Source organism: Lissotriton vulgaris, chromosome 9 (assembly GCF_964263255.1).
Source record: "Lissotriton vulgaris chromosome 9, aLisVul1.2, whole genome shotgun sequence".
Lineage (NCBI taxonomy): Eukaryota > Metazoa > Chordata > Amphibia > Caudata > Salamandridae > Lissotriton > Lissotriton vulgaris.
Genome location: NC_141697.1, coordinates 427510449 through 427526472, shown reverse-complemented (window position 1 = coordinate 427526472; position 16024 = coordinate 427510449). Strand labels below are relative to the sequence as shown.

The 16024-nt window shown below is 40.6% G+C and overlaps 1 protein-coding gene across 2 annotated transcripts in view; it reads right to left on the bottom strand.

The window, feature by feature from the left end:
- LOC147690222 (tumor necrosis factor alpha-induced protein 2-like) overlaps window positions 1-16024 on the bottom strand; it is a 203303-nt gene that overhangs the window by 57641 nt on the left and 129638 nt on the right. For both annotated transcript variants that reach the window (XM_086937849.1, XM_086937848.1), the window contains exons 6-8: window positions 12870-12970; window positions 8526-8624; window positions 1664-1793 (exon numbers count right to left, since the gene is read on the bottom strand). In XM_086937849.1, the coding sequence (XP_086793975.1) occupies window positions 1664-1793; window positions 8526-8624; window positions 12870-12970 (330 nt within the window). The remainder of the gene's footprint in view (window positions 1-1663; window positions 1794-8525; window positions 8625-12869; window positions 12971-16024) is intronic.

Here is a 16024-nt window from a genome sequence, read left to right as displayed (position 1 = left end):
ACTGGAGTGGGAGTAGTACATTTTTATCTTCCGCTATCCAACACTTTCCCTACTGTTGGATTTGTTGGAGTGGGAATAGTAATTTTTACCCCTATGCTATCCAATACTTTCACTACTGTTCCACTCACTAGAGTGGGAATAATAATTTTTACCCCTACGCTATCCAACACTTTCCCTACAGTTGCACTCTCTGGAGTGGGAATAGTAATATTTACCCCACCGCTATCCAACACTTTTCCTACTGTTGAACTCTCTGGAGTGGGAATAGTAATTTTTACCCCTCCGCTATCCAACACTTTCCCTACTGTTGCACTCACTGGAGTGGGAGTAGTAAATTATTTTTGTTTCGCTATCCAAAACTTTCCTTACTGTTGCATTAGGTGGAGCGGGAATAGTAATATCATTCCCTTTGCTATCCAACACTTTCCCTACTGTTGCACTCTTTGGAGTGCGAATAGTAATTTTATTCCCTCTGCTATCCAACACTTTCCCTACTGTTACACTCTCTGGAGTGAGAATAGTAATTTTTACCCCTACGCTATCCAACACTTTTCCTACAGTTGGACTCTCTAGAATGGGAAAAGTAATTATTACCCCTCCGCTATCCAACACTTGTCCTACTGTTGCTCTCTCTGGAGTGGGAATAGTAATTTTTAACCCTACGCTATCCAACACTTTCCCTACTGTTGCACTCACTGCAGTGGGAATAGTAATTTGTACCTCTCCGGTATCCAACACTTTCCCTACTGTTGCACTCTCTGGAGTGGGAATATTAATTTTTACCCCTACGCTATCCAACACTTTCCCTACTGTTGCACACTCTGGAGTGGGAATAGTGATTTTATCCCCTTCGTTATCCAACATTTTCTATACTGTTTCGGTTAATGTAGTGTAAAATGTATTTTAAAAAGATGAAAAATATTTTAATATTTTAATTTATGATATATATATATATATTTTATTTTTATGTTATTCGTGTATGTCTATATATATGTATTCATAATTGTAATATGTTTTTAACTATTTATAATTTATTAAAATATTTATTTAACAATATTAAGTAAATTAATATATTCTATATATATATATATATATTTAATTATTTTTACATTATTAATTATCATTTTAAACAGTTTCTAATAATTCTAACATTTTTTTTTAATTATATGTATTATTTATTTTATATTACATTATTTTTTAAATATAAAAAGAAAACAATATTCTTACCAACGATATTTTTAACAACAATATTTTTTCCCGATATTTTTGTACTTACCATTATGTAGATAGGACTTCGATATTCTGGACAACAATATTTTTGCTTCAATATTTTTGTACCTCAATATGTTCGATGTTGATATTTTGTCTCTGATCCGAATTGTGTATGAAGTGTGTATGGTGGAGGTCAGAACATTTAAAAATATGGTGGGTTCAAGGTGTGAGCTCTCCAGATTTTTGAGAAATTGAGGGCATCATAACAGAAACAGTGGACCACTGAAGTAAATTAGGCATATGTTGGCTTTTCGGATTGATAGAGGTACTTGAAAAGCTTGGCCTCATGTCCAAGAACCATCTGTGTGGGCATGGGGTAATGGTGACAAATTGGCACACATCATTACAGTTTTAACGTTAGTGTTATGAACAAATCACGAAGTTTATGCACCTCTAATTCTAGATATAAGTCTTGAAGGAGAGCCTCAAATCCAATCCTCTCAATGTCGCTCAATATGTCCCAAACACTCCATTTAACATCATCTTCAAGGGGGCGGCGTTCAAGACTTCTGATGTAGTCTCTGCAATTTCAAGAAACATTTTGTCAGAAATACAGCGATAACAAATTGTGACATTTTTATCAGTCTTAGCCTAAAATGCTATGACTTTAGATGGTAGTTACCATGTGCAATGTGCACTATTTTGAGAAAACTGATCATTTATGAAATATACTAAAGATGCAAGAGTTAGAGAAGCTGTGTTCTAGTAAGGGTGTGAATGTAAAATTCAGATTAACAATAAAACCCCCAGAGCCAACTACAATTTATTCAGAAATAAAAATACAATTGTATAAGTCTACTTCATCAAAAATTTAATTGTCACCCTAGAGAGCAACATTCTAGGACTTTATTCATCATTTTATAATACCAGACGTTGGTGTTCTGTAAAATCGAGTTTTCCAGAAGCTTTTCAGTATACACAAAACAGGAAACAGAGCAATAAATGGTGCCCACTTTCTCAAGTCTACTTTTGCTTATCCGAGGATAGAGAGAAATGGAAACCAAATATCCGAAGCAATTGTACTAAGGCATGAGTGTCCATCAAGTTAACAAAAAGAAGTGTGAGAAGACGGGAGTTTGGTGAATTTAGGTAAATAATGACTGGCTTATTCAAGCATTACGTAGTTAGTGTATAGCTCGAGCACGTCACTGGGGTATATCGACCTAAAATGGTCTTTTCCTTAGTAAGTGTCATTTGTTACATCAGACAGGAGCAAGTGAGTTGATTGTGTGCACACATTTGAACATCATTGGCATAGCTATTAGATCTGGCTTTGGCAAGCTGGGTAGATGAACAATAATTTTTTATAGGGTGCGTAAGAAACAAAAATGAAAGGAAAAACATGCTGCCTAAATGTTGTGACCATAGGCCTGCAATGAAAAATAGAAATGATAAAAGACTTTAACAATTGCTTATAATATTTATAAAGAAGTACTGGTGCGTCCTGGCAGGCAGGTGTGCTTAGAATAAGTATAAACCCCCTTCAGTTTTAATGAACATGACAGGAAAATACTATTCACATTTGCAATATTTTGAAGCCTCTTGATCAAGGAAAACAAAGCATGGAATAATAGAGTTGTTGTTTTCAGGATTTCGTTTGATTAGAAGTTGGCTTTAGCATCCTTAAATCTTCTCTCCTTTCTTTCTTTTTTCGTGCTCTCTTTTACTTCTTTCAATCACTCTTTTCTCTGTTTCCTTCTTTTTGCCATCCTATTTCTTTTTTCCTTCTTTTGCTTTCTTTCTTCCAGCTCCCTTCTTCGCTCTTTTCAATCATTATATTTTAAGTGCTTCCTCCTTCTTTCTCTCCTTTATTTTGCTATGCTTATCTTTCTTTTTCTTCTGCTCTTGTTTCAGTTGTCTCAGTTCACTTTCTTCTTTCTTATTTTCATTCTATTTTATTGTTTCCTCTTTCTTTATTTCTTTGTCTTTCTCTAGCCCTTTCCATCTCTTTTACTCTTTGCAGTTCACCGTTTTTCTCTCCCCTCTTTTATTCTTGTTGTCTCCCTCTTACTCACTTCCATTTTCCCTTCACATTCTTTCTTGTTTTATTTTTTTGGCTTTTCTATTGCTTTCTCTTTTGTTTTTTCCACTTTCTTTCTCTCTCTTTCTTTCTCGCATGTTCAACTTTTTACTTACTTTTCTTTTACTCCTTCTTTTTGCTTCCTTTCTTAATTGTTTCCTCTCTGTATTTCTTCTTTTCTTTCTTTCCCTCTATATTTTCTTCCTTTAAGAGCTGCAAGGTTTTTTAATCAATCTCTTCATGCATTAAATTGTGTATAGCCCGTGGGGTTGACTGCAATTATATATTTAGTTCTGGAGAGCTACGAAGTCTGCATGTGCTTTGCAAGATGTATTATAATTAAGAGGCCTACTTAAAAGTGTACGGTATGTTAAAAGGAAGTATCTGATTTGCTTGTTGTGGGCATCAATCAAAGGACTACCGAGCAATTAGCCAGGTAGCCAAAGGGTTTTGGATTTTAGCACTCAAAATGAAAGCAGTGTCACCCTACGTATTGCATGCCAAAGAGACCCCAAGCCCCAGTGAGGCACTCCCCTTTAGAGGTGATTTAAAAACAAGACCAAAGGGACAAAACTGATCTTTGGGAACCCAACAGATATCTCTTTTGCAATACAGTTTGTCTGCCATTAAATTAGACTGTGGTACTCCGTGGGAGAAGTTCAAGTTACTTGGCCTTTAGCTATCTTTATTGATCCCCTAGGCAGCAGCTCTGGTGTTCTTCAGTAATCAGAAGTAGCTCTCACCATAGGAAAGCTTGGAGACCCCTGAGCTAAACGTTCCAACAAATTGATAGGGAAACTCAAGGGTGGAGCTCGCTTGCTCATAAGAATGAAATAAGGGGCTGAATCATCCAGAGATCTGGTATGTAAAACACAGGCAACAGCTTTTGGGTAAAACGGAGAGGAGGGCTATGTAGGAATGCAGCCATTATTAGTGCAGCAGGTGCAGTGGCACCTGGACCCATGAACACGAGGGCCCCATTGTATTCTAATTAGGTCTGTGTTTTACTTTCTAGCCACAGGATAGAGGGTACATCTTCCTTGATTGCACCAGGAGCAGTGACATCCTGGCTACACTACTGCCTCTGGTACAGGAACTGTGCACAGAATGTAAGGGTGTGCCATGTAAATCATCTGTTTGAGTCAGCAGCAGTGCACCTCGGGTGAGCGGCACTGTGGCAGGGTCAAGGGGCAAAGAACATGACAGATTTGGGGTGAAAATAGAGATAGGATGGTAAAAAGCAGTGACAATGGAAGAGATTTTGCCTAGAGAGGATTAGGAGAGAAACAGAAGGGAGAGGATGGAGAGAGGAACTGAGTGGGCAAACGGAAGGGATCATATATCAACAGGGGAGAAGACAAGGAGAATGGTAGGGTGGAAAAATCATGGGTTTTGTTATATCTAACAGACATAATGTACCTCTTATAAGCCTAAACACGATTCTCTTAATTAGATCTCTAGCCCATCTTCTTAGCCTCCTCCTTGTACTGTGAGCTGTAGATAGGAACCCTCCTAGAATAGGTTTAGAGCTGGCAAACATCTCTTCTGCCTCTGGCATAGAACCGAAAAGGTTAGTAAGGGTGGAGTGCGAAGATTGTGATGAGGAAAACTAGATCTCAGAGTAACGAAGATTATTGGAAAGTAATAGGGCCCTTACTTCCTTGATAGTCTTCCTGGTCCAATTGGTTACAATGCCTAAATCTATCAAAGCAGAACTACCACCCAACCACAGACCGCTCCAAAAAATGAAACTGGCATAAATGACATAGACTGCAGCACCTCATGAGGTCCCTAACTGATTTTAACATATAGTTGCACAAAAAGGTGTTCTACGAACCGCAGGTGACAGGGAGTAAATACACACGTTTGGAAGAACCCCGGATTAACTTGGGGACCGCAGACCCAGATGCCAACATGCCATGGAAATAGGAAGATGGATACATTGACCCAAGGGCTGTACAATGTATTCTGTAATGCTTGCCAGCAAAACAGAAGGTGACACAAAGAGAATTGATCTGCCAGAAAAGGGAGACCTGGACAGGTAAACAGAAAGAGCCCCACACATCTTCTGTGAAAAAGAAATAATCCAGACAGAACAGAGGTAGAACAAAATTCTATATGCAATGAAAAACATAAAAGAAGCTTAGGCATGACCCCCGGGCGTGGTCAAAGTGTCCTATTAGTTGAAATAAAATCAAGGAAATGCAGAGAACAACACATTGTGTACGTTGCCTATTGTGTGTCCTGGGGAGAAGGCTTCACAAGGAAGCTGAGAATAAATGTGTTTTAGTTAAACTGGCATAGCTGATGTATCCTCAGTTACTCAGGTCCCAGCTAAGGTGGTTGACTGAATCTTTGCAAGGTGGCTACAATATCAACATTTAACATTGATGGTGGTCTGCAGAGCAAGTAGCCTGGCTCTATCTTCCAGTGACACATGCTAACATTGTGCCCCAGAGGAATGTGCGCTCAATCCCCAAGCGCCCACTCTGCCGTAGCTGGCCAGCACAGGTCTGAACCCGGGACCTCTGGTCATCTACCCTTGAAGCCAGGAACAAGGCTCACACACACCCATAACACAGGCACTAAGGTGTAAGGGAAGGGAGAACTTTGGTAGCAAGAGGAGAGGCAAGGGAAGCCACCGGTGAACAACCCAATGTCTGGAAACACAAAGCAAAGCTGCTGGGCCAGCCTAAGATACAAGGGACAGTATTAGACTTATAACAGGCAACGTTCCCTTCCAAAAGACAGAAAACATGACATATTTTATGGATGGCTCCTATTTGTAACTGCAAGAAGTGGGAGGAACCACTGTAAAACTAGGAATAGTTGTAAAAATAAAGAAAGTTTTATTGTGGTTAGGAGAGGCCAAATATGATCAGATGCGGCAAACCTTGCACTGTAAGGACTGGTATGAAGAGGACAGCTGAAAGCGTAATAATAAGAGGAGCCTTAAGAATAGGAGAATGGATAGAGCAGACTTCTCCAATGAGTAACTCATAACCTACTGGTAGCTCCCTAGCTTCTGGTAAGTGTGTAGCCCGGCCTAGTAAATTAGAAGCTTTTGCTTGGAAGAATGAATATATGTACATCAAAACGGAAAAGTGTGGAATCGAGATGAAAATAACTAATGTTCTGAGAAAAGTGTTTGAATTTGGATGATATAGTTAAAGCTAATATTTGAGTAATAAATCATTAGGCGTCGGGGAGACATATTATTTATATTATTACTTTGGTGCCGGGGGCATTGCAGCTATGACTGTAATGTATTACCCATGTAGAGGTATTCCAAATGTGTATGTTATGGCTTGCAACACTACCTGATCACTGATCCTTTGTAACAAGTTTGTGTGGGGCGCCACTAATGTAATCTTGTTTGATGTGGTCACAATTATAACACGATAATACTAGTACCTCAGGATAATTTTCATTGAGCATAAGTAGCTCTTATTGAAAAAAAATAATGGAGAACCCTGTGATAGATAGAGGATAAGGGACAGATGTACGACCCTTTTTTGCGGCTGCAAACGGGAGATCTTCCCTTTTGCAACCGCAAAAAAGGGTAATGACATGTACAAATGCTATTAGGCGAATCACTGACTAACAAAATAGCATTTGTGACTAACGCTATTAGGAAGGGAAATCCCTTCCTAATAGTGAGTCACCATGCCATGTACTATTGTTTTGCGACTGCATTTGTGGCCGCAAAATACTCGCAGTTTACCACCTATTTCAAGTAGGTGGTAAACTACTTGCAAAGAGGAAGAGGTCCCTGGGGACCCCTTCCCCTTTGTGTGAATGTGACAAAATATTTTTTAACCTCTTCCATGCTCGTGACGGAACAGTTCCATCACGAGCCACGGGTGGGCTGTGCTGGTGACGGAACCGTTCCGTCACGGCCCTGCCGCCGCGCCTGCGCGGCGTGAATTCCGCGCCTGCGCGGCGTGAATTTCGCGCCTGCGCTGATGTTCTAAAGTACGGGCGGGGGCTTGACGGAACTCACCCGCGAGCCGTGACGGAGCGGTTCCGTCACAAGCACGGAACCGCCGCGCGGCCGCCCCACCCCCTTAGCGCTGCGGCGGAATAGCCGCCGCAGCGAAGGGGTTAAGAGCAAGCAGTGGTCCCAGGGACCACTGCCTGCCCTTAAGAAAATGAAAGTGAAAAGTTTCATTTGTCTTTTTTAAATGCAACCCGTCACTGACCCCAGCAGGCCCCAATCCCTGTGAGCGCTAGCCATTCCTAATGGGGTCGTAAATTGCGCCTGCCTCATTAATATTAATGAGGCATGCAATTTGTGACCCCATTAGGAATAGCAAACAGTGTCTGAGATACTGCTGAGCATCCCTACTTGCGAGTCGCAAATGCAATTGGTGAGTCGTACATCTGCCCATAGTGCCAAAAGAAAAGTGAAAAGGGAAATAAGGGGTGCAAAGGAAGAACAGAGGAAGAAAGGTGAGAAAATGGAAGAAAGGGACGGAGAAAAGAAAAAAAAGGTAGAAATTGGCTTTATGGCAGAGGGACAGTAGGAGAGAAGTTATAGAAGTACAAGCAGGAGGAGGAGAGAGAATGGTTAAAGATAGGATGCACACACCGAGAGAAACGGTTGGAGAGAGGAATAACCTACAAGAGGACACAAGTGAAAAGAGAAGATACATTAAAATGGGGTGAGGAAAAGAGATCAGAGAGGAAACAAAAAAAGTGTCAGAAAAAGTGTTGGAGACTGCAGCAAAAGCAGGAGAGGTAGGTGGGGAGGAATTAAGCATAAACTATAATGGGTAGCCATAATATTCAAACATATACAAAGAATAAAGATAGGGAATGAGAAAATAGTGTGCTGTGCCAATGGCATCACAATACCTTGAGATGACTGTGTGTTTTCAGAATTTGTGAGCAGGGATGTAAAGCCTAGCTAAGACGAATTCCAGAAAGGAACCCTTCTCAGCATGATCCACCAATAAAACAAGCAGAGTGGACTGGATGCACACAGTGACATGAGTACATTGGTGGGTGGTAGGCAGGTGTGGGATACTTTTTAGTCTGACGCACACAAATGCGAACTACAGAGTAAATCTGTAGTTTTTGTCAAAGGCTCCTCAGATACCAATCTCAAGCGGTGGTCCCCAGTTGCATAGCGCATGGGCGCATCTTTCCACAGCCAAAAGTCAAACCAACAACTCAACAGGTGGATTTCGGAACATTTGTTACCTTCTAAACATTATCCAGTCAAACTCACCTGTAATCCCCAGAACTGTTCACATTGGCAATTACAATGGGTAGAAAGTATGCGTGATTCCTATTTTCCTCTACAAATTCTTCAAACTTCCACTTGTACCTTTTGAAGAAAGTATAAACCAATGTTAACGTTCAAGTCTTTATGCATGCCTGTAGTAATCATGCACGACATGTGTAAGCTATTAAGTACAAGAGCATAAGGTATGGAAAACAGCATAGCTGATCATGGAGAAATGTAGAAGCATGAATCCACTGCAAATATTTGCTTTGTTGTGTTGTAAGCCAAACATCCGTGCACTACAGGTCTAGGATACAGGTCTACAAGTTGCAGAGCAGTACTCCCTCTGGGGTAGAGGGACAGGAGGGGGGGGGGGGGCTTTCAATGGGTAATTAAAAAAAGGCTCTCGTCAGCAGGAAGTTTTCCTGAGGAGAGGATGTGGTGTAATGGTCAGAGATGCCGACTTCAGAGCTGGGGAACCAGGTTCGAGTCTCGGCTCAACATCCTGTGATTCTGGGCAAATCATTTAATCTCCCCGTAAACGAATGTGCCCTTAGTAAATGAATGTGCCGTGAACCGGTGCTCATGAAAGGCACTGGTGTTGCTGGTAGTGAGCACTGGAAAATACCAGCTCAAATTAAGCACTGGAGGCTTCATTAATCTCAGGGGGTGCCAGGCTTGGCCCAAGAGGACCCTTTATTGTGTTCCTGGGAACAGAGACAAACACCGTGAAACAAGTGAAAGAAATCAGTGGCAGTGATTCACTCTCTGAAAGAGCATCAGCAACGTCTTCAGGCACTCATGTTGTAGCAGGTAGGAAGTGTGAGAGTCTGCGTTTGTGTGTGGGGTGGGAGAGCATGTGGGTGTGTGTGAAGGCGGAAATAACCTTCAAAGTCCCTCCCTAAATTTCTGATAAAGGATAACGCAGTGGATACTTTTAGACATTCAAGGAGACCTGGCTGCCAAGAGGATGTTTACAATCAAGTATTCGATTAGAATTTTAAAAGGGATAAATAAACATAATTGCAATATTTGACTTATGCTCAGGACTGCCAATATAATAGAATAATTGTGAGAATATAGCGTTGTCATTTTGGGGGGTTCTCAATGATTCTTTTTTTTACATTGGAGTGTGGCATTAAAAAGTTAATGGACCTTTGGTTTAGAAGCTCATCAAGCGATAGTTTACTTTTGTGTGGTATTAAGGGCAGAATGATGTCACATGATTTCCTGCACACTTAGGTGCAGTTTATTCCGATAATCATTTTAGGGTATACACTGCAATGTAGCAGGGACATACCAAGGGTGCTTTCGGAATGTGAAAAAGGTCTAAAGTCATTACATGCTTGTAAATGAATGGCCATTGATCCTGATTTAATAAACAATTCTAATGAGTTGTGATTTTCAGGTGACTGGGGGAACTTTATCAGGGAATTCGTACAGGGTTCCTTCACCTCTCACCAAAACTGCTCATTCTGAACCTCTATGTAGACACTATAGAGACTACAGATCTGGCAGCTCCTCAAGTACCATCTTTGCTGGAGGCAGGTGGATGTATGGTTCCTAAAGGCCCTCCGGAGCCCTCCGGCGCCGCAACTCTACCTTACCTTCACAGAAGCTTAGAGGTGTCTTTGGCACCCTCAAAGGCAAGGTACTCCCTTCCATTGACAATGGTTGGTCTATGACCACAGATTCTGTTCCATGCTGCCCCAAAGTGCACATCCTGTCAGGCTTACTGATCGACAGTGTGCATATTCCGGCATTATTCACCTTGATATTATGCATTCAGAAGCACAGAGTTAGGTGTCAAGTCCATGTGCTCAGAACAACAATAATTGATGCATTCAATAAGTAGGAAGTACCTAGGGTTAATAAATGAGGGCCAAAGTCATGCTAGAGGTTCAGCAGTACTAGAGGTTCAGGGCAGCCCAAGGAAATGCCAGCTCTCCTCATTGAAATGTCATAAAGATACATTGAAAATCTCCTTTGGTTTTATGTCTCATGGACCAATAATGGATGCCACCAATTTGGTGTGGTATCAGAATATCATTGACAGATTATCTTCTGATATAAATATCTTGTCCTAAATTTCATCCACAAAAATATCAGCCCATTGAAGGTAACAATAGGAAATATACACCAAATGAGACTATATTTTTATAAATTATATTTAGGACAAATAAGTACCACATATGACCATGCATTTAGGTACTTATGATCAAACTGTTCATACAATGTCAGCACGTGTTAAACCTGTCAGCCTTATGGTGGTTTTTCCCCCCAAACATTTTGCCTGCTTACCTCCTCTTTTTGTTGATTCTTTGTGTTGGCCATGAGACTTAGAGCTCTTTACCACTGCTGACCAGTGCTAAAAGTGCATTTGCTTCTCCCATAAACAAGGTAACGTTAGTGTTTACACAATTGGCATATTTAATTTACTTTGAAGTCCCTTGTAATGTGGTATACTATTCACCCACGGCCTGTAAATGGAATGCTACTAGTGGGTCTGCAGCACTGATTGTGCCACTCATGCAAGTAGCCCTTTAAACTTGTCTCAGGCCTGCCACTGCAAAGCCCGAGTGTGCAGTTTTACTGGCATTTGGACTTTGCATTTGACATTTTTGCCAAGCCTTAAACTCACACTTTTTTTACACATTAGTCACCCCTAGGGTAGGCCCTAGGTAGCCCATAAACAGTGTGCTGTGTAAATAAAAGGTAGGACATGTACTTTTAAGTTTTGTGTGTCCTGATAGGGAAAACAGCAACATTTGTTTTTCACTACTGTGAGGCCTACTTCTTTCATAGGTTAACATTGGGAATTCCTTAATACATATTTAAGCTGTAATTCATAATTAGTTACCCCTAAGGTAGGCCCTAGGTAGCCCATAAACAGTGTGCTGTGTAAATAAAAGGTAGGACATGCACTTTTAAGTTTTGTGTGTCCTGATAGGGAAAACAGCAACATTTGTTTTTCACTACTGTGAGGCCTACTTCTTTCATAGGTTAACATTGGGAATTCCTTAATACATATTTAAGCTGTAATTCATAATTAGAAAGGAGTAGCTGTCTTATGTTTCATATCCTTGAAATGGTAATGATAAAACCTCTTTACTGGTTAAGTCGGATTTAACATTACTATTTTAGAAATGCCACTGTTAGAAAGTGGACATTTAGCTGCTTCTGCAGCTCTGAGTTCCTGCAGCCTGTCTCCGATACAGGTCTGGGGTGGGTGACAGCTACACTTTGTGCATTCCCTCTAGACAGCCATAAACACAGGAAGGTTAGGTGTGTCTGAGTACGCATCTGCATTCTGATGGCTCTTCTTGGACAGGAAGGGAGGAAGGGATTGACACCTACACCTGAACAGATAGTGCAGTGTGCCCACACAAGGGGCTGATTACCCCCTGCGCACATGCATAGTTCTCACAAGATTTATGTCCGACGTAGGGGGCGTGCAGGAGAGAGACGGCAAGGAGGAGGGCAGCCAGGGGATGCCGCAGTACAGGTTAGTGTGTTTATTTTTCTTTAAATTAGTTTTTAAATATTTTTTGGGGGAGGGGTGGAGGCGGGGAGCCTATTTTAGCAGGGGCGGGGGGCTGGCTAACTCCGCTCGCTGCAGAGTCGGAGTTTTGCCTAACTCTGCGTTCTCAGCGGAGTAGGCAAATCTCCACACACTACGCTGGCGGAGCGGAGTTCTCTGCCCACCCTTACTTATAATATTTATGCTTATTTTTATTATACCATCCAGTTATAAGTAAAGGTTTGCAAAATTTGCATAAGTTGCTTTTGTGTAATTGCTCAAAATTTTGGGAAAATAATGCAAAATTCCACAAAAAGCTAATCTGTCATTTAGTTGTTTATTTTTTGAGGGAAAAACATAATTGCCACAAACAACCGCTGCCTTTTTTCTATTCTACTACGTTATCATTTTTCCACAAACGGTGGTGAAATTAGGCGATGTGGTGTAATGAAGTAACCTGGAGAATTTCACATAACAAGTGCAACTCCAAAAGTTTCAATTTTGCCCAGGTCTAATTACAAACAGGTTTTTGTAGAACTAAATCCAAACTTGTGACGTGAGAACCATATCCATAACTGTCAAACATGCAGACATTTCTAAAGCTGTATAATCCATGAAGCAAAAATGAGGCTTTTACTGACAAGCGAAACCCAAAAAATTTTTCAATAAAAAGCAAAATAAAAGAAAGTTAGCATTTTTCAAAAGGTGAAACATTTTGGGAAATTTAAATCATAAATTCTCCAAACCCAACCTAATACTTATAAACAGAGATTCAAGCTTTTATCTTCTTTAATAGAACACCCGCCTTCTCACACACATTATCATACCTTTTTAGAAAGGCAGCCAGTTTTTCAATCAACAGAGGCAAGAGTCGGTTGACCAGTTGAAGAGATACCTTCTCGGCTCCTTCAATCTCTCCATTTAGAGCCTGTAACAGGAATTACATAATTACTTGCAAAATGCCGGTAATAATAACTTGTACCTTAACAGCTATGTGGGTTTCTCAAAATATTATGTAACATCAGCTCTGTAGACAAACAAGAAACTAGGCATGGGTGAAGGTTGACACAAAAGTGCATTGCGGCCATTCCAATTAAAATACGAGAAGCACAATCAATGGAAACATCTATTTCATTCGGTGGATGGAATGCTAATTAAACTTTTATAGCAACTTCTGCTATTAATATGGTGCTGTACATAGTTCTTGATCTGGACTTTTTGTGCAGTTCACTGATTTCTATTGAACCATTGCGTATGTTTGATTTTAGAATCTATATAGTTTTAAATGGGCATAAAGTGCTGTTAGGGTGCACCAAACAAAAAAGTAAAACTGGTACTAAAACCAATCAAGAAGACACAACAGTTTCTCAAAGGCTGTATACCAGCATCTTGGTAAACACACAGAAGATTTGTTAGGGCCAATGTCAGAGCAAAAGTTCAATGCAGGTTTCCAGTCAAATAAGGAGCTAATAAAATCCATTTTAACAGAGTCGGATGCTACCAAAAACCACCAAAGATGCCTGATGCCTCATACTTGAAAATACAGCTGTGGGATAGCCAACAATTACCAGTTCATGTCAGGGGTGTGCAAGGTAGGTCCAGGAGGGTGGATGCACTCCAGATTTAAATTGACATACTATTGACACAAATGGAAATAATGTAAACATTTATTTATTTAATTGTTTTGTAAAATATTTGCATCTTTCAGCCACCTTTTGACACCTATGTCAACGAAGAAGGCTGTTCCAGAGTAAACTAAGCCCCTTCCCAGGCAATGGAATATTTATATTTAAAGTTGGAAGTAAATCTCCTGAGGATACTCAGATCCCGTGTAAATTGGGGGGTCAAACTTTACCAGAGGGGCTATTTCCCTTTGTGGCTAAGTGGTAGTCTTAAGGGTTTGAGATTGGGTAGAAAAATCAGTCTGAAGAGGATTGTCTTTGGTTTTCTTTCGAAGATTGTGGGATTTGGTTGATTTCTGAGGTCAAGGCACATTGAGTTCTAGTGCTGTGAGGCCATCAAACACAACGACCTCCCTGTGTGTCTTGCCATGAATCTGCTCTGTGTGATCGTATTTATATTGCTGGGCCTAACATTTGTGGGCCCCACTTTCAAATGTTGTAAAATGGTTGAGTAGGATTAGAATATTTAACCCCTTCCCTGCTCATGACGAGCTCTGCTCGTCATGAGGCACACTGGAGCTGTGCTTATGACGAGCTGAGCTCGTCATGAATAAAGTAGAAGAACAATTTCCAGCACAGGATGGGAATTGCCTTAGCAGCCAAGGTGTTAAATGCTCAGCATCAATTCACGAAAGCAGATCTGCTCATCTCCCCCATATAAAACCTGCTTTTCTGTAGTGGAGAATATTTTTTAAAACATCTTTTAATTAGGCATTTTACAACACAATAATAAACTGGTGGTGAGCACTGAAAACACCAGCTAAAATTAAGCACTGGAGGCTTCATTGATCTCAGGGGGTGCCAGGCTTGGCCCAAGATTTTGTTCATGGGAACAGAGACAAACACCGTGAAACAAGTGAAAAAAATCAGTGGCAGTGATTCACTCTCTGAAAGGACACCAGCACCGTCCTCAGTCACTCATGTTGTAGCTGGGAGGAAGAGTGAGAGTATGCGTTTGTGTGTGGGGTGTGAGAGCATGTGTGCTTGTGTGAAGGCGGAAATTACCTTTAAAGTCCCTCCCCATACTTCTGATAAAGGATAACACTGTGGATACTTTTAGACATTCGAGGAGACCTGGCTTCCAAGAGGATGCTTACAATCAATTATTCAATTAGAATTTCAAAAGGGATAAATAAACATAATTGCAATATTTGATTTTATTAAATATGCTCAGGACTGCCAATATAATAAAATAATTGTGAGAATATAGCTTTGTCATTTTGGGGGGTTCTCAATGATTTTTTTACATTGGAGTGTGGCATTAAAAAGGTAACGGACCTTTGGTTTAGAAGCTCATCAAGCCCACTCCTTACTAAGCATGGGCTGAAAATTCGGTCCGCTCGCGGAATTTGCGGATTTTCCGCGATTTCGCGATCCGCGAATCTCGCGAAATCGCGGTAAAATCCGCGAATCAGCGGGACGAATTTTCAGCCAAGCACTTACAGGGTTATAGCAGCAGGTGCAAAAGTTGAAGCTAATTTTTTGTAACCTTTTACAAAGTGGTTACAAATAAATTAACTTCAACTTGGGCACCTGCTGCTGTCAGCCTGTAAGTGCTTCCTGGCACCTCGTTGCCTACTTGCAACTATTCTCTGACCCTGCTCTGACCCTTGAAGCAGGGTCAGAGAATAGTTACAAGTAGGCAATGAGGCGCCTGTCACGAAAATTAAACCTCAACAGTAAGCACTGACAGATATAAAAACAAGCATTTGCAATGCAATAGGTCTCACATTAGGAAGGTTTGAGCTATTGGTCTTGTAGATGACATTTTTTTAATTTATGTGTTGGTTTTGAAAATAGCTACATTAATAGCTTTGTCATTTACAATGCCAATAGTTATAACTTTCGCAAATGTGACACCTATAGCATTTGTAATGCAACATGTTTTGTATTTACGTGACTTAGATGTATTGATATTACAAATTACAATGGCTTTTAATTTTTTTTAATAATTAATACTTAAATAAAAGTGATTTTAATTTATAATGGCAATAGCTTTAACTTCTGTAAATAACTTGTGAAGATTATGTTCAGTGTATTTTATTGTGACGAAAATCCAAGAACAGAAGTGAAATATTAACATCTTTCTGTGACATTTGTAATAAGGCTTGAAACATTGAGAGAACATATTTGAACCAGTTGTTGTTGAATGGTTGCGCAGATTGATGTTGGGGTGGCGCTGAGTGGTGCTGTGGTGGTGCTGAGTGGTGCTGTGGTGATGCTGAGTGGTGCTGTGGTGGTGCTGAGTGATACTGGGATGGTGCTGAGTGATGCTGGGGTGGTGCTGAGTGGTGCTGTGG